Source organism: Sphaerodactylus townsendi, linkage group LG08, assembly GCF_021028975.2.
Source record: "Sphaerodactylus townsendi isolate TG3544 linkage group LG08, MPM_Stown_v2.3, whole genome shotgun sequence".
NCBI classification, from domain to species: domain Eukaryota; kingdom Metazoa; phylum Chordata; class Lepidosauria; order Squamata; family Sphaerodactylidae; genus Sphaerodactylus; species Sphaerodactylus townsendi.
This window is the reverse complement of record NC_059432.1, coordinates 111,653,242-111,670,240: the sequence shown is the minus strand read 5'-3', so window position 1 is coordinate 111,670,240 and position 16,999 is coordinate 111,653,242. Positions and strand designations below refer to the sequence as shown.

The following is a 16,999-nucleotide window of genomic DNA, read 5'->3' as shown; positions in this document are numbered from 1 at the left end:
TCACGGGATTTTAAGCCCGCTTTGCATTTTGTTGGTCTGGCTGATGGATCGCTTGTTTTTGGTGTTTCCGTTATATGTGCTGGTTGCCTTTCAGGGCGCTCTAACCATTTATTTCAGCTGCAGTGCTGTTTTGGGCTCTTTAGCAAGTATTTTTTTTAATCAGTATTTTGAACTTAACTGCCATGTAAATTACCAGATTGGAGCCCTCGCTGTAATTAAATATCAAGCTTTCCTGTCCCTTCACATTTCTCTGGGAAGCTGCCACTTATAGCCGCTTTCTTGCATGTTTCTTGTTGTCTTTCACTCACGCTGTGTTTAAATATTCACATATTATTTCATATGGCTGTGTGAACTGGGGTGCATAAAAAGTAGAATATCAATACATTTTGTGACTGTCATTAATGATTGCTGGTTTCATTGAGGCTCTTAATTTTCTGCTCTGATGATTGTGCAACTGTTTTGAATCTGCTTCTCGGATTTCTTTTTGCCCTTTTTATGGATTTTTCAGGAATTGCAGGAATTGTGTTTTGGGAAAATAGTGAGCTGTCTGAGGAATCATGAGTGGAGAGCACGCACATACATGTTCTGCAGTGTGTGGCGGGTTTCCTTGTTTTGGATGACAGTTCTTTGTAAAGCACAAACTTCAGTGTCTCGTCGTAGGTGGAGTGAAGTGGCTTTCGTTTTATCCGGATGTTCTTGGGGCGGGGGGGAATCCTGATGCTTACAGGTGGGTTTATTATGTCTGCTTCTCCCCAGCCTCACCTGCGTGCCGAGAGCTGTAGCACGAAGCTGGTTCTCATGGCTTTCATCTGCAGCACCGACCATTTTGAATAACGGAGGGAGATGTGTTTAAATTCTGTTGTTCCCCAGAGGCAATAATTGTGGCTTCCCACAGAGGGAACATCCAGCCCCACATTCCGGCAGTTAGTCGAGGATGGCTCTCCAAAGAGGCTGTGCACGTGCTTTCAAGAGGAAGGTTTACAATTACACAGCCTTATGACTGTCGTGTACAACTACTGTGGAAGTCTGAAGTGATTTCAGCTCAGGCAACATAGTGAGGCGCAGGAAGCCGGTGTTCTTCAAAAGCAAAGTATTTTATTCGAAAGTGGGTGCTACAGCTCGGGCAGGGGAATCCCGCTTTTGTAGCCAAGCTCTAGAATTTTTATACACACACATCCAAAGGGGCAAGGGGGCAGGTAAGGGGGCAGGTCCCTTACCTTACAACAATAAAGAAACATCAACACATAAAAGAAAAGGTACAATTACAACTTTGTGAATGGGACCATGAGCTCTTGCTGTCAGGCGTCTTCCCGCGAGACTTTACGATAGTGCTGAAGTGGAGAGCAGAGAGGGTCCATTCATAAAACTGGGTGAGCCTGTTTAACGCACCTAGGAATCTGGTTATCAGATGGGCTGCTTCCTTGAGTTATGACCTGAGGCTCCCGTGCCTCAGTCCCTCAACAAAAGAAAGTTCACATGGTCCAATGGTGATCCTGGCACGTCTTTCAACGGCTGGACTATCTGGAGTGCCGTCATCAGATTCCATTTGTAAGTCCAAAGGGGTCTTTGTTTTCGCTAAAGAGATCTACTGGGTGTTGGCCCAAACTGAATTCCGAGGCTAGCTTCCTTGGCCCTTAATATCAGCTGCTACAAGCTTCTTTTTCAACAGATACAGATATCTAAAATAACATTTCTAAACTTAAACATTACAGGAAATCTTAAAGAACCTCCAATACAGTATAAGCACATATAGATATAAGCAAGAGTATCCTAAATTAACAGTAACAAACCTTAAATCAACTGGAGAACCTAGCTAAAGTATAATACTAAACATTGGGCAAATAATAAATCCAACGCTGAGGGGGCTTACATTAAACCTTAAAAGGGATAAAAGCAAGAAGGAAACCATGTAAAACATTGGCACAATCACATATATACGTCCTTTGCAAGCCTTATGGAGGCTTCTGGACCACACTGGTCTCTTTGCTCTGATCCTTAACCAGTGTAGTTCAGCGACAGGCTCAGGAAAATTTTTTTCCTATTTTCCAGTCAGTAACAAAATTGCCCTAGCCTGGGCCGTTCAGGTTGGGACTCTGCCTGAATGGTTTCATGTGTGCTGAGTTTTTCCATAGCACATGCGTCCTGGAATGCGTACAGACGCAAAAACATACCCTATAAGATTCTATTTCCCTCTTTTGAGAGAAATGGATTAGTAGCCTTTTCCCCTAGCGACCAGAATCAACATCACCTGGCAGGTGTGCTCTTGTGCTTCCTTCTGCTAATGCTGGGGGGAAAGGCCATGTCGGTTTTTTGTGGGGCTGCCCTGGGTCTGTCCGGAGCCATCTTTAATGCAGAAGCGCCAGTTTTACTTTATGTCAGCAGAGCAGCCCTCTTGCCTCTGAGACGGAGCCCTCCTGATAGGTCTCTGGGGTTAATTTTCAAGCTCAGGTGCAAGCCACCCTCCCTCACCTGTTGAGCACATCTTCCCCACTCCCCCTTGTGAGATGCAGGAGACCCCCAACTATGCCGTCATGGGGATATAAATGTTTCAAATCATTTGGGTTATTGGTGCTAACAGGCTGGGTCAGTCCTGTGCACACATTGTGTGTGACGTGTGGCTGTCCGCCCAGAGGTGGAGCTTAATAAAATGGTGCCGGTGCCTTCCCCACCCGTGCCCTGGCCCCAGACTCACCGCCCAGAGAGGGTTGCATGCTGGTGAACAGGACTCGCCCCACCTCCGTTCGCCAGGCGAAGGGGGGAAACAGGGCCGGCCTGGCTTGCCCCGACCCCCATCTTCATGGGGAGGTCAGGGACAGCAAGGACCCCTTTGAGCATGGCCAGCCAGGCTCAGACAGGCCACCGGTGATCTGAAGCTTTGGGGTGGAGCCAGCAGCATAAAGCCAGTGGCCAGTCTGAGCCGGGCCTCAGCCAGACTCAAACGGGCCCTTGCCCCCCCCCCCCGCCTCCACATGAGGATCGGGGGTGGGGCAAGGTGGCTCACCCCACTCCAGCCCAGCTATCCCCACTGCTCGTCTCCATGTGGAGATTGGGGGTGGGACGAGCCCTGTTCACTGGTGTGCAACTATGCCCTGAAGTCCCCAGAGTTTGGGACAGGACGCAGCCCTGTCTTGCTGTGTGCCCCCCAGGAAGTGACGCTCGGAGCTCGAGCCTCCCAAGCCCGGTATCGATGCCACTGTGCCCACCACACTCACAAGCGGAGCAGGCCTGTCCGAGGGGGCGTGTGGGGTCCCACGTGAATATTTAGAGATTGTCATTGAAGCACAGGGCTTGCTTGCCTCTGCAGGGATCACTGGGGGAGGTGCTTGCGATGGCCTTGCGCTGTGCCGGGTCTCGGACTACACGACCCGTGGGGTCTCCCTTCCAGCGCCAAGTCATGCTCCTTTTGCAAATGAAAGCATGTTTCCTTTCCCCCCTGCTGGCTGGCTCGTCAGAGAGGAGGACCCCTGGGCCTTCCTCAACCATCCAGTGTCTGATCTCACAGGAGAGCAGATTGGGCTGCAAATGGCTCCCTGCCTCTGAAATGGGCTGCAGCTCTCATCAGCCAGCAGAGGAGTTGAAGGGTGAAGTTGTGAATGGCTTGTTTCTATCCAGGACCACACAGTGTGATTGATATGCACGGGCTGCAAGTTGTTCAGCACAGCAGCTTTGTGGGGGTGAGCAGTCAGGAATGGGGGGAAGTGGCACTTTGTAACATGAACTGTTGCTTTAATTTCAAGGCAAATCCTCCCCCGCTGGTTGTCAACACAGAGGCTCCGGAGACCCCAACCTATGTAAGTCTTCAGCTGGGAAGTATTTTGATCAGACAGAACTGGATCCCCCAGGATAGCCAGCCTTTTGGGGAGGGGGCATCAAATTACCAGTGACTTACGACACGTCCTGGTGGGGGTTTCAACGCTAGAGACGTTTGGAGGTGGTTTGTGCCGTGTCCGCCTCTGCATTGGGGTCCTCCTGGCGTCCCTTGGAGGCAGCCCATTCAAATCTTGGCCCTGCTTCATTCCTGAGATCTGGCACAGTCAGGCTGGCCGGGGGCTGTGCCGGTCGGGGCAGGTGACAGGGGTCCACATCATTTGACTACCTACCAATCTCTCCACCAGCCACTCAGTGCTGACTCCTGAGCTGGGTTAGGTGAACAAGAGCTGAAAGTTTGGGCCAGTAGGTAACCTGAGAACTAACCCAAACTTTGCTTCGGATCACATACAACATACACGTACAACAGTTCCTTTTTTACAAAAAAGGAATGTTGCTAAAATTGGCTGCTCTTCCAGAGGACTGAAATATTGTGAATGACATGTTGATTTTTAAAAAGCAACTCAGATCAGATCCAGAATTTCACAGGCCCCCCATCTGCTATATTCCCAAAAGGTTGGTTGAGGACAAATCGGAGAGCCTGCAGAACTTTTTAGAATTTGGTGGTTTCCAAGTCAATCAATCTCACCATTGGCCTTTGTAGAGTTTTGCACTGTGATACCATTTTCTTTAAATATTCAGTAGCCCTGCCTGTGCCCCCCACTTCTCATTACGGAAATATACTCCATTGGATGTGCCTGTCTCCAAGGCCAGGAGCAAATTTCAGTTTGATTATGTTTCATCCCTGTATGTCCTTCTGGGGGCGTGGAAGTGAAGCGCAGTCCCCTTTAGAGGATGTCAGGCAGCTGCTAGGACGCCCAAGTGCTGTTGGGGGGCTTTAGAGACAGCCTTCCCTGCCAGCTGTGCAGCGACTGCCTGGAAAGCACCGGTGGCTGAGCAGCCCTCGCAGAGGGAGAAGCGCCATGCTGGATGAGGCCAGGCGGCCTTCTGTCGCTCACAAGGGGCAGCCTTCCCAGCCAGATGCCTCTGGAGCAGAGGGCCTCGCCCACCCTTCAGGCCCGCCCTGGCCACCTGCGCCTGCTGCAGCAGCAGCAGCAGCTTCTCTGACTTATGTCCAACCCTGGTCAGTGGGTCCCTGAGGACCACGAGGCAAAGGTCTGATGAGTGTTTTTGTTTCTCTTCAGGTCAATGGCACAGATGCAGAATATGAATACGAAGAAATTACTCTGGAACGGGTAAATATTCTCCCTGACAAGCTTTTCCTGGTTGCTTAGAGTAACAGGCACTCCCGGAGGTCAGTTTCTTCTTCTCTCCTGTGGCTGGTCACCCTCTGCAACTGTTGATCAAGGGGTCTGGAGGAAACTTCTCTTGCAGGCCTGGCCTTCTAGACTCTGCCGCCGGGGCCTCACCGGGCAGATTGTTCTCTCTGTCTTGGATGCTTTGGCCACATCCAAGGAGACTGAAGGGGAGCCACCTGGTCCCTCGCTGACCACTCTCTCCCCTTCAGGCCCAGTTTGACAGGTCCGCTCTCTACTCATCCATAAATCCCCTCCTCAGTCAGTGGCTACTCATCAGCTCCAGCCCCGTTGCTGTGAGGGAGTCAGAGCCGGCCTCCTCTGGATAGTTTTCTCGGGATTCTTGGTCTGTGTCTAAGTAGTAAGGAAAAGGCGCTACCCGGGTGCTTTGCCGTAAGGAGTGTTGCTGAACCAATTGGCCACTGTCTGGCTCAGCCGCACATGCAGGGAAATCCTCTGGGAGCATCCTGAGATCCACAGAGACTCTGTGATCCAAAGCCTGCCTTTTGAAGTGTTTTTCTTGCTGCTTGGGCATTGCAAGCCTCGGGCCCGGTTTGGCCTTCAGTGCACAAGACCCAGGCCTCCTGCTGGATAAGTAAGTAGCAACGGGGAGCAGGAGCTTATTTCATTTCATTTCATTAATTGTATGTGCCCCCCTTCCCCTTGCGGGCTCAGGACAGCTGCCAGCATATGAGAAAACATTAAAATAAATATATGAATAACTGTCCACACTAAAATCTGCTCAACTCGATGGCAAAGTCCATTGCCTTTGCTTGTGAGCCAGCTGTGGTCTTTGGGGGGGGTGGGGGGCGCGCAGGAGATCTGTCCGCTGCGCTTCATGCCCTGGCAACATCTGCTGCAATGCATTCTGGGTGAGCTGTCCTTTACCACATTTCAGAACCTGCAATGATCTCGCAGGGCCAGGATGTTGGCTAGAGAGGGTCGCAGGGGCCGTCTTCCGCTAGTTTGGGCTAGTTATACTGGCTTCAAATTTGTATCTGGTCCCAGTTCAAGGTGCAAGTGATGGCCTTGAAAGCCCCGTGCAGCCAGTGGGGACTCCTTTATGACCCTGCCTGACCACTATGCTGCTCCAGGTGCTGCCACCCATCTGGGGCCAGAAGGGCCTTCTTGGTGGTAGCTCCAAAACGCTGAAATTCCCTATTCAGGGAGATTATTTGCTTGTCTCCTTTTGCCACTGTTTTCTGCCAGCCAGTAGAGACGTTTCTGTTTCATTTTGTATTCCCTCACTGACCCTCCTAATCTACTGATGTGTGATTGTGTAAATGATAGCTAGATAGATATGGACATATCGATGTAAATAGTTACAATTAACTAATTAAATAAATCCCCAAGTTGGAGTGAAGACTGTAGAGGACTGTGACCTTTGACTTTGCAGCACAAGGATGAAGTCAGTGACGGTTTGTCTTGGTCAAAACATGTTTCACGTATTTGGGCTCCACTTTTTCCTGAAGAGACAGTTCTAGTGTCATCAGCGTGGCAGTGATCTGTCGCTGCACTGCTTTCTTTTAGTCTCCTTTTAGTGCTTGGGAATGTGCCCCCCCCCCCCCCCAAGTCTTTGTGGGGGAGTGCTGAAGATCTGGACCGTGGCCCTGTGAGAGAAAGAGAAGACCTTCGTTTCCAACAGATGATGTAGGCAGACTGGTCTGTCCTCCTTTCTCGCAGTGACAAGATCAGATAGGAGGGGGATCGTTTGTATGCTTCGGAATACTTTGTTTCTGGGGGTCGTCCTCCGAGGGGCTGCGCTGTTTCCCTGGATTAATTTTCCACCTGCTTGGTGTGCCTCTGGCAAAATGGACATGTTTCTTTTTCAGGGCAATTCGGGTCTCGGCTTCAGCATTGCAGGAGGGGCTGACAACCCCCACATTGGGGACGACTCCAGTATATTCATTACAAAGATTATCCCAGGGGGTGCAGCAGCGCAGGACGGGAGATTGCGGTAGGTTGGACCCGTGCCCTCTTTCAGGCCCCACCTCGATCCAGTTTTAAGCGCTCTCTTGGCAAAGGAACATCATGCTTTGGGCCATAGATTTTGCAGCTGCTGCTGCTGCTCCTCAGCGTCATGTTGATGTGTCCTAGCAGTGACCTCAGCGCAGACTGAGCTGGTGGGCCGTTGCTGATAAGAAACCCTGTGGCAGAGTCTCCAACAGTGGAATTCTCCCTCAGACTGAAACTTGAACTTCAAACCCACAAGCATCCCTGCAGGTCCTCACTGCAAGTCTTGAAGCGGCGGCTGGACCAGCCCTTGCCTGGGGTGCTCTCGGCATTCAGCAGCGGTCAGTTGAGATGGCCTGCCATCAGTTCAGACGTGATGGATACCACATTTCAAAACAATTACATGAATACATAAGATATAACTCAGAATGGTATGAAAATGTAGACCTATTAAAAACCCCATCCAGCCCAGGTCACACGTAAACTCACACAGAGCTATTCAAGCAGGGGCCACATCGAGAGGGGGTGATGCTGAAGGCAACGTGCTGTAGGGTTGCCAGTAGATGGTCTCGGGACACACGATGGTCCTCCACCAAAGGCCTGGCGGAACATCTCCGTCTTACGAATCCTGCGGAACTGTCTAACACCCCTCAGGGCCCTGGTGTCAGCTGGCAGAGAGTTCCACCGGACTGGAGCCAGGGCAGAGAAAACCCTGGCTGTGCTCGAGGCCAAACACATGCCCACGGGCCAGGGACTACCAGAAGGTTTTTGTCAGAGCACTGAAGCATCCTCCACAAGCAACAAAGGGCGATGCGGGTTCGGCAGATGTGATCATCCCAGACCACTCAGGGCCTTGAAGGCTGTAATCAAAACCTTGAACCTGATTTGGAATCCGACAGGCAACCAGTGCAGTTGCCAGAGCACAGGTGTTAGAGGCTCTCTCACTGACATACCTGGGAGGAGTCTGTTCGCTGCATTCTGCACCTGTGTTAGTTTCCGTCAGTCTAACGGGCAGGCCCACGTAGAGCGAGTTACAGCAGTCTAACCTCAAGGTATTGTCGAAGGCTTTCATGGCCGGATTCAACTGGTTCTGGAGGGTTTTCCGAGCTGCGTGGCCGTGGTCTGGTGGATTTTGTTCCTAACGTTTCACCTGCATCTGTGGCTGGCATCTTCAGAGGTGTATCGCAGAGAAAAGTCTGTTTCTCGCTGTGTCTAAGTGAGAAGTGCGGGTGGGGTTATTAGTCCCCACAATACAATGCACTCCACCACACCTTTGCATAGCAAGTTCCACCCAAACAGTTAATGATTGGTTCCCCACCCTGGGGCGTGGACAATATACCACACTAAACTTTCCCTTCTCACTTAGACACAGTGAGAAACAGACTTTTCTCTGTGATACACCTCTGAAGATGCCAGCCACAGATGCAGGCGAAACGTTAGGAACAAAATCCACCAGACCACGGCCACACAGCCCGGAAAACCCTCCAGAACCAGTAACCTTAAGGTGATCGTCACACGGATCACTGTGTCCAGGTCAAGCTGGGATAAGTAGGGGCCAGCTACCTTGCCTGTCGAAGTTGGTAAAAGGCGATCTTTGCATTAGAAACTCTCTAGGGCAGTGGTGGCGAACCTATGGCACACCATGGCCAATTGGGAATTGTAGTCCATGAACATCTGGAGAGCTGCAGGTTTGCCACCACGGCTCTAGGGTTTGTTGTGTGAAGGGACTGAGCGTTCTCTCTTACTGATAACAAGCTGGAGTGTGCAGTTGGTTGGTCATTTATACTTATTTTCAATGTCTGGTATCCCTCTGAATAAAATATTAAGGTAACTTAAATAAATCAATATAAAAGGCACAACAATACAGGAGTGCAGCAGTTTAAAATAGCAACATCTAGAACATCCAAAGGAGTGCATAATTTTTTCATTTTTTAATGATTTTACATAAAAACTTTCAATAGAACTCTAAAACAATTAGACAGCAGAGAAAAAATGCATTTCAAGGTAATGGGGGTGGGGGCAATTAGCCTGATACTGAAAGGAAGCGTGTTTGTGTCAGGACCCCACAGAGAGGAAGGGCCCTTGCTTGGATGTTGGGTGGTCAACAGAGGCAGCAGGTGGGTTTGCCTAGGAGGAGGCCGTCCTCCGTGTTTCCTGCTCCCAAATCCCCTCGACCTTCAGAACATCTGGCTGCCCATGACCACCTCAGCAGCAGCACCTCAGAGGTCTCCCAGAACTGGGGAGTGGGTGCCCTCCCACACAGGCCTGACAGCCACCCTTCCTCTGCACTGTGAACCAACTGAAACATCTTTGCAGCCTTCAGACATGGAGCTCTCGCTGTTCTTGCCCCGGGCCCACGTTTGCACTGAAGCTGGCAGAAGCTCAGTCACTATAGCCAGGGGGCAGCACGGGCTGGAGGAGAGGGCATTCCTGATCCACGGGTGTTGCGAAAGATATGATGGATGGTGAGCATCATCTTCATTCATGTGAGAGGCCAAAAATTGAGCTTTTTCACATAGTTCAAAATGGAAACGTTGAAATATTTCAATGAAATATTGAAATTACATCAAGAAATGTAACTGCCCTTCCAGTGCTGAAGGGTGAAGCACGCATAATGCCTAGATTCACCATGGTGGTGAACCTATGGCACTCCAGATGTTCATGGACTACAATTCCCATCAGCCCCTGCCAGCATGGCCAATTGGGAGTTGTAGTCCATGAACATCTGGAGTGCCATAGGTTCGCCACCACTGGCCTAGAGTAACATTTCAGAAGAGTCGGCAGCAGACAGATTCCTGTGGTGGTTGGTGTGGCCACTGGCAAGACTGCCTGGGCAGAGGGGCGACCACGTTGTGTTCATTCCACCCAGAGGACGCTGTGATGGGCTGGAAATAGGGGTGGGGGTGGAAAGACCTGAGGGCTGAGTCACAGAGCTAATTGCCTCACCAGATGTGGAAAGAGCAGGAGCATCAGAGTGCTTCTGTCGTGAGTTGTGGGGAAGCACAGGTGTGCTGTTGGTGCGTGAGGGAAGAGAAGGTCCTTGCGGGAGAAATCCTGAGATGGCTGTCCTGTGCACACTAACAAGAAACCAAACTAAGTGGGACTAACTTCTGAGTAAGGACACATAGGATTGGCTGAGGACAAGCAGGCTTGAAGGAGACATCAGTAGCTTTTGGAGGTTTTTGCTCAGTATGTTGTATCTGCCATGTGTTTGGGACAAGCCGTGGCTATTCCCAAAGATGTTTTTTGGGCTGCGATCTGGGATTTTTTAAATCCGAATCTGAACTGGGCTGTAGTCACATGACTTAGGAGGTCTCACAAGACTCCTTCTGCTCCCTGCCTGCAGGGTGAACGACTGCATTTTGCGCGTGAATGAGGTGGACGTCCGTGAGGTGACACACAGTAAAGCCGTGGAAGCTTTGAAGGAGGCCGGCTCCGTGGTTCGGCTCTATGTCAAGAGAAGGAAGCAGGCCACGGAAAAAGTCATGGAGATAAAGCTTGTGAAAGGCCCCAAAGGTTTGTGGCTGCGAGTTGGAGCAGGTGGGGGCTGGGAGTGGGTCAATAATGGTGGCTATCAAGGGTCAGGGTTGCTGTGGTCTCCCCCTCCCCCCTCCCCCCACAGTGACTGTGGGCAGATTGCACTTTGCAAAGGACCACCTCCCAAGGAATGTCCAGGATTCTGAACAGCTGTGTTCAGACTGAAGAAGAAGAGTTTGGATTTATACCCCCCCCCCCTTTCTCTCCTGTAATTCCTTTTCCTTCCTTCCTCTTCTCACAACAGACGCCTTATGAGGTAGGTGGGCCTGAGAGAGTTTGGAGTAAACCCATTTTACCAGAATTGTGACTAGCCCAAGGTTCACCCAGCAGGAATGTAGGAGTGGGGAAACAAACCAGCTTTACCAGATAAGACTCTGCAGCTCATGTGTAGGAGTAGGGAATCAAACCTGGTTCTTCAAATTAGAGTCCACACCGCACTGGCTAAGAGACATGCTCACAGGTATTTCTGGGGCAATTTGGGGAGTTTTCCAGCAGGTGGTTCCATTTTCTTTACCAGATGCCTGCCAAACTGCCCCTTTCCGTAAAATCCTGGGTAGAATTCCAGATGACTTAATCATGCACCGGTGGACTGAAAAGCAACACAGTGGGCCTACAATGGCTGTGGTGCTGACTGCCTTTACTCTCTTGAAGCAGGTCTTGGGTTCAGCATAGCTGGGGGAGTTGGCAATCAACACATCCCAGGAGACAACAGCATCTACGTCACCAAAATCATTGAAGGTGGTGCGGCACACAAGGACGGCAGACTCCAGATTGGAGACAAGCTTCTGGCTGTGAGTAGCAGCTCGGCTGTCCTTTGGTTTTCCCCACAACTCTCCGAGCTGCATTCTGTGAAGTCAATAAATAAATAAAGTTGTGTCTTTCCTGAACAGAATACTTCACTAATTTCAAAACATGGTTTCTTTTTCAGTGCCCCCCCCCCCCAATTTTCTTATCTTTTGTATGAGGAAATTGAAACAAAGTCCTCAGGGAAAAAATGAGATTGCCCTTTTCCCTGTTTCGCCCCCCCCCTCCCCCCCAATCCTTCATACCTCCAGGCCAGACCATACCACTCTGTTTCCTGCTCGGTCGCCACCACGTCATATTCCATCAACGCACGAACAAAGTTAGGATTTTTGTCTCCATATACATAATTTTACACTTATCATGAGTTGTATTTGGCAAATTATCTTGTCTAAAGAGATAGCATCCTGAATATCATCTGTAAATTTGGCTGCTTCACAGCACACCCTGTTCCAGATCTTTTATGGAAAAAGTACACAACACTGGTGTACTAATACTGAACCACGGGGGATGCAGCTGTTAATTTCCCTTTGTTGTGAAAATATTCTCGTGTTTTACTATTTGTTTCCAATCCCTGAGAAGGCCTGCCTTCTTTTCCCGTAACTGCTGTGTTTATTTGTAAGTCTTTGATAAAAACTTTATTAATCTAAGACACATTGTCCCATGGAGAGAAACGCATGTTACCTGGCATACCGTGGCAACCACAGATGTGGCCGAAACGCTGAGAGCTAGAACCACCCAGACCACGGCCACACAGCCTGGAAAACCCATGACAACTGAATGATTCTGGCTTTAATTCTGGCCTTTGACAGCACTTTGATAAGAGACTTTGCCAAAACCTTTGGGGAGAGTCTAAGTTTCTGTTAAAACTTTTCCAGAGTATCCAAAAAAATGGCGAGACAGGACTTTTGTCTTTAGTGCAGTTTTGTATGGGGGCTACGCAGGCCAGCCGCAAAGGTCTGTCTAGAAGACTTCACAGCAAATCAGCAACTTTACCTTGAGAATATTTTTCTCTCAGGTCCCGGCTAATGCAACTGCTTCGTGAAAACAAACTAAAGACCATTGAATCCCTATGGAACGCTCTGATACAAGCTACAAGGAGTAACAATACAAGAGAATTCTGGTCATTAGTTGCAGGAGCCATGCGAACTTCAACCTTCTTAATGTCTAATATCAGTCCCCAGAATTGGTTTATATAATTTTCAAAGTCTATTTTCAAAGTCTATTTGATGGAGACAATGAATCGGCCTTACAGAACGACCTGACACTACTCAATCAAACAGCACCTTGGCCATCAGTTTCAGAAATCAGACTACTAATTGCCCAGCTGAAATTGCACAAATCACCTGGCCCAGATCTAATGCCCCCAGATTTTTATAAAGCATTTCCAGACAGAAGGGCCCTCCTTCTGGCCTCCCTGTTTACCATGGTTGATAGTTCAGGTACTGTCCCGAGGTCTTGGATAAATGCAATAATAACACCAATATTTAAAAAGGGTGACCACATGTCCCCGGCTGACTTCAGACCCATTAGCCTTTTATCTGTCTCTGGTAAACTTTGTGCCAAACATCTGTTAAATAGGCTTTGTACCTGGATCAATGATGGAAAAATTCTTTACCCCGAGAAAATAGGATTTTAAAAAGGCTGCTCTACGCTTGACCACTGTGTGATCCTCAACCTCCTGTTATTGAAATACAAAAAAAGGGGGCGATCTAAGATCTTTGCTTCCTTTGTGGATCTGAAAAGTGCCTTTGACTCAGTTGTAAGAGAGTTGCTGTGGCTTCAGTTAACAGAGGTGGGAATCGATGTTAGATTATTATTACTTATCAAATCTCTCTATTCAAACACAACCTGCCAGATAAAAGGTACTAGAAGACTTCTAGAAACTTGTGATCATTTGCAGCACTCTCCCCCTTCCTCTCTAATGCTGACAACGGGCGGGTTCCACACCCAGATGTGTGTCATGTGAAAGGAGGTGGGGGGGGGGCGCTCTGCTCCCTTGGTTCTCTCTTTGCCTGTGGGGAGAGAGATCCTGCCTTGCCGAGCACTTTCTTTTAGCTGAAGGGTTTTGTGTTCCTTCGCAATGGTTTTGTTCAAGAAGTGTTCCAAATGCGGCATGAAGATGGCTCAGAGCACGGAGCGTGAAGAACGCCTCTTCTGTCTTGGCCAGAGTGATGTCTCAGATGCATGACTTCCTTGCTGCCTGTTCGCTGCAAAGGCCAGGCAGGAACGAGCTCTGAGGTTGAGGGCTACTCTGTGGGGAAAATCTCTCACTTTGCGGGATGCTCCCTCCGTTGGGTTTTCAGAGGGGGCACTTCCAAGGAGAGATGGGTTTGCCCACTTCTACTAACATTCATCTTGCTGCATTTCTACATCTCACATGCCTGCTAGCCCTTGTTCTGTATTCTCAGCATTGGATTCCAGAAGGTTTTGCAGAAGCCTAACCTTCCTCCTGTTTGGAGTCTCTTTGCTGTTGTCACAAATTATACCTAAACCTTTTGAGCCTCTGGCAGTGTCTGACTTTTCATTCTTGTTTGGTGAGATTGCCTTCCTGCTTGCTGTCACCTTGGCCAGGTGAGTCGGAGAGTGGTCTGCTCTACGGCTCCATTCACCAGATCTCCATGTCTGCAGTGAACAACCAGCCCACATCTCTTTTAAGGGTCTCAAGAAGGGCAAAGCTGCTGCTGCTTCTCCTCAAACCATTACTAGATGACCGGTTCCTGCCATTAGCTGAGCCTACACCAGTGTGAAGGGGGATCGTCCACTTCAAGTGAGGGCTCGTTCCGCCAGGGCCCAAGCCTCTTCAGCTGCTTTTCCAGCCAGGGGTCAATCCTCATGACATCTGTAAGGAGGCAACCTGGTCTTCTCTGTCCAGTTTCTCCGACGTGAGGCTGTCAGCGTGGGCTCCAGGAGAGGTGCAGCTGTTGGGAGGGCAGTTGCTGCTGGCGCCCACCTCCATGGTGAGGGGCGAGCTTGCTGTCCTCCCATCTGGGAATGCACTGAAATCGCAAAGATAAACACAAAGTTACACTTGCCTGTAAGTGTTGTTCGTCGGGTGTCTTCTGTGCAGGGACACATCCCTCCCTCCTTTCCACGCTTGTGGAACGCTCTCTCTGCTAATGGTGCGCCTCCTTTCATGTGACTGGTTGGTTGGGAAACCAGCCCGCTCTTGACTGCAGACTGGAGGGGGAGAGCGCTCTCAGCGCTTGAAAGCTTCTAGAAGTGTTCTGGTCAGGTCCCTGTGGCCAGCCTGCACCAGCACAGTCCCCAGGTGTGCCTGCGCAGAAGACACTCGATGAACAACCATTACAGGTGAGTTCAACATTGTTTTTCCATCAGTTTACCTGGAACAGACGTTAGGATAAGTGGCCTGCAATTTCCTGGCTCTCCTGTGGTTAGAGTTGCTAGCCCCACTCTGAAAATTGGTGGGAGTTTTGGGGGCAGTCCTTGGGAAGAGAAGAGTTTCAGGGATTGATGTCACTTCTTCCATGCCACTCTAGGAATGTTGTCATCTTTACCATAGAAATAAACAGAAGTCCTAGAGTGGCAAAGAGGATGTGATGTCACTTGCAGGTGACATCACCCCCCAATATTTAAGGTCTTTGTCATAAAGTTTGGGGTGTTTCCTAGAGTGTAACCACTACCACCATTCTTTCTTCTGTTGGTAAAATTAGCAAGGCTGAGAGAGTGAGGGTGGGAAATTACCATCAGGCAAATAGCACCCCCAGCTCTTTATCCCTTTCTTAAATCTGGCTTTACATTTCCTTTCCTTCCCAGTCTGTTTGTTGTGTTCAGTACGTTGCATATTTTGCTTAGGAAGTCACATTTGAGTTCTTTGAGACCCCCAGATGTATGCCATCTAGACACAGAGACAGGTTCAGTCTTAAGCTTATTGATTTACTTTATTTATATCCAGACTTTCTCTCTGAGGCTTAAGGCAGATCTGATAATGTACAACAATGTAATCAGAGAGCATAGAAATCCAGTAAACAATGTCACGGGGCCAGGATTATGAAAGTTAGAAGAACAGTGCAAAAAGAAAAAAAGACGTCAGACATATAGTTGGAATTATAGTGGAAGGAGACAACAGTACCGTCAGAACAGGACAAAAGATGCAGTCAAGGCTGCAAGAGTTCACGTCCCTGTTCCTTGGATTAAAATTTGGATAAATACACTACAGCTCTACCCCCCTGGTAAAAGTGTCATCTAAAACCGATTTTTGTTTTACTCATTTATTTATTTATTTATTTATTTTATATATTCAGTTTATAGACCGCCCTCCCCCTAAGGGCTCAGGGCGGTGAACAACATAGATAGAGCACAATATATCAAATCAAATTAAAATTCATTAAGTTAGGTAATACAGGCTCTAAAAGATAAAATATAAACCTTCCCCATTAAAATGCAGCATTAAAATTAGTATTAATACAAGATGGCATCTACTGTCGACTCCCTCAACCCCAAAGGGTGGCAGGATTCAATGATGTTATCAGAAGAGGGGGGAACGAAGAGGAGGGAGGGGCCCCTCATCAACGGCTGGTCTCCCCAAAGGCCCGGCGGAACAGTTCAGTCTTACAGGCCCTGCGGAACTCAGCAAGGTCCCGCAGGGCCCGGACAGTTGGTGGTAGAGCGTTCCACCAGGCTGGGGCCAGAGCTGTGAAGGCTCTGGCCCTGGTAGAGGCCAGCCGTATCATTGAGGGGCCAGGGATCACCGGTTCGGGACATATGGGTAAGACGGTCCCGCAGGTACGGAGGTCCCAGGCCGCGCAAGGCCTTAAAGGTTAACACCAGCACCTTGAAAGTGATTCGGTATTCAACTGGTAGCCAGTGCAAGCGGTTGAGCACAGGTGTAATGTGTTCTCGCATGGCACTTCCTGTAAGCATACGAGCTGCTGCATTCTGGACCATTTTTAATCTCCGAATCAAGCGCAAGGGAAGGCCCGCGTAGAGCGAGTTGCAATAGTCTAACCTGGAGGTGAGCGTTGCATGGACCACATTCCAAAATAGAAGTTGTCTATTAACTAATTTGTTTGCCGACTCCTTTGCCAAAGACAGCAGCTCTGGGATGAATAATTTCCCCACATTTTCCGCAATAAAAACTCACGCAGAAGAAATCATTCATTTTCTCTTCAGTCTCTCCATCTTCATCCAGCCATCTTTTCATGCCTTTGATATGGAGAGGCTCTACTGTTTCCCACAACTTACTTTTCTAGTTAGTGTTGCTAGCAGTAGGGTTTGCCTGTGTTATCTCACTGTCCTCTGCATTCCTGTGACTTCCTTGACAATTCTGCTTGGTCTCCCCCCCCCCCCAGGTGAACAGTGTTGGTTTAGAAGAAGTCACGCATGAAGATGCTGTCACTGCCTTAAAGAACACCTCAGACTGTGTTTATCTGAAAGTGGCAAAACCCACCAGCATGTTCATCAATGATACTTACACGCCTCCAGATGTCACCAACTGTAAGAAGTTTACTTCATTTTTACTTCTTTGCATCTTTACTAATTTACATCTAGAAAAAGAACCGACAAAAGTTTTTTGTTTAACGTATTCTTACCTCAGTTTTGTGCATGAAAATTATATTGGTACG

The 16,999-nt window shown here is 49.0% G+C and overlaps 1 protein-coding gene across 10 annotated transcripts in view; it reads left to right on the top strand.

Moving 5' to 3' along the window:
• DLG1 (discs large MAGUK scaffold protein 1) overlaps nucleotides 1-16,999 on the top strand; it is a 109,302-nt gene that overhangs the window by 50,010 nt on the left and 42,293 nt on the right. For 6 of the 10 annotated variants that reach the window (XM_048505493.1, XM_048505491.1, XM_048505490.1 and 3 more), the window contains 6 exons: nucleotides 3,738-3,791; nucleotides 5,013-5,063; nucleotides 6,956-7,080; nucleotides 10,423-10,592; nucleotides 11,268-11,404; nucleotides 16,727-16,871. In XM_048505493.1, coding sequence (XP_048361450.1) covers nucleotides 3,738-3,791; nucleotides 5,013-5,063; nucleotides 6,956-7,080; nucleotides 10,423-10,592; nucleotides 11,268-11,404; nucleotides 16,727-16,871 — 682 coding nt within the window. Of the gene's footprint in view, nucleotides 1-3,737; nucleotides 3,792-5,012; nucleotides 5,064-6,955; nucleotides 7,081-10,422; nucleotides 10,593-11,264; nucleotides 11,405-16,726; nucleotides 16,872-16,999 lie in introns of all 10 variants that reach the window. The other 4 variants (XM_048505489.1, XM_048505487.1, XM_048505485.1 and 1 more) reach the window with 1 other exon arrangement.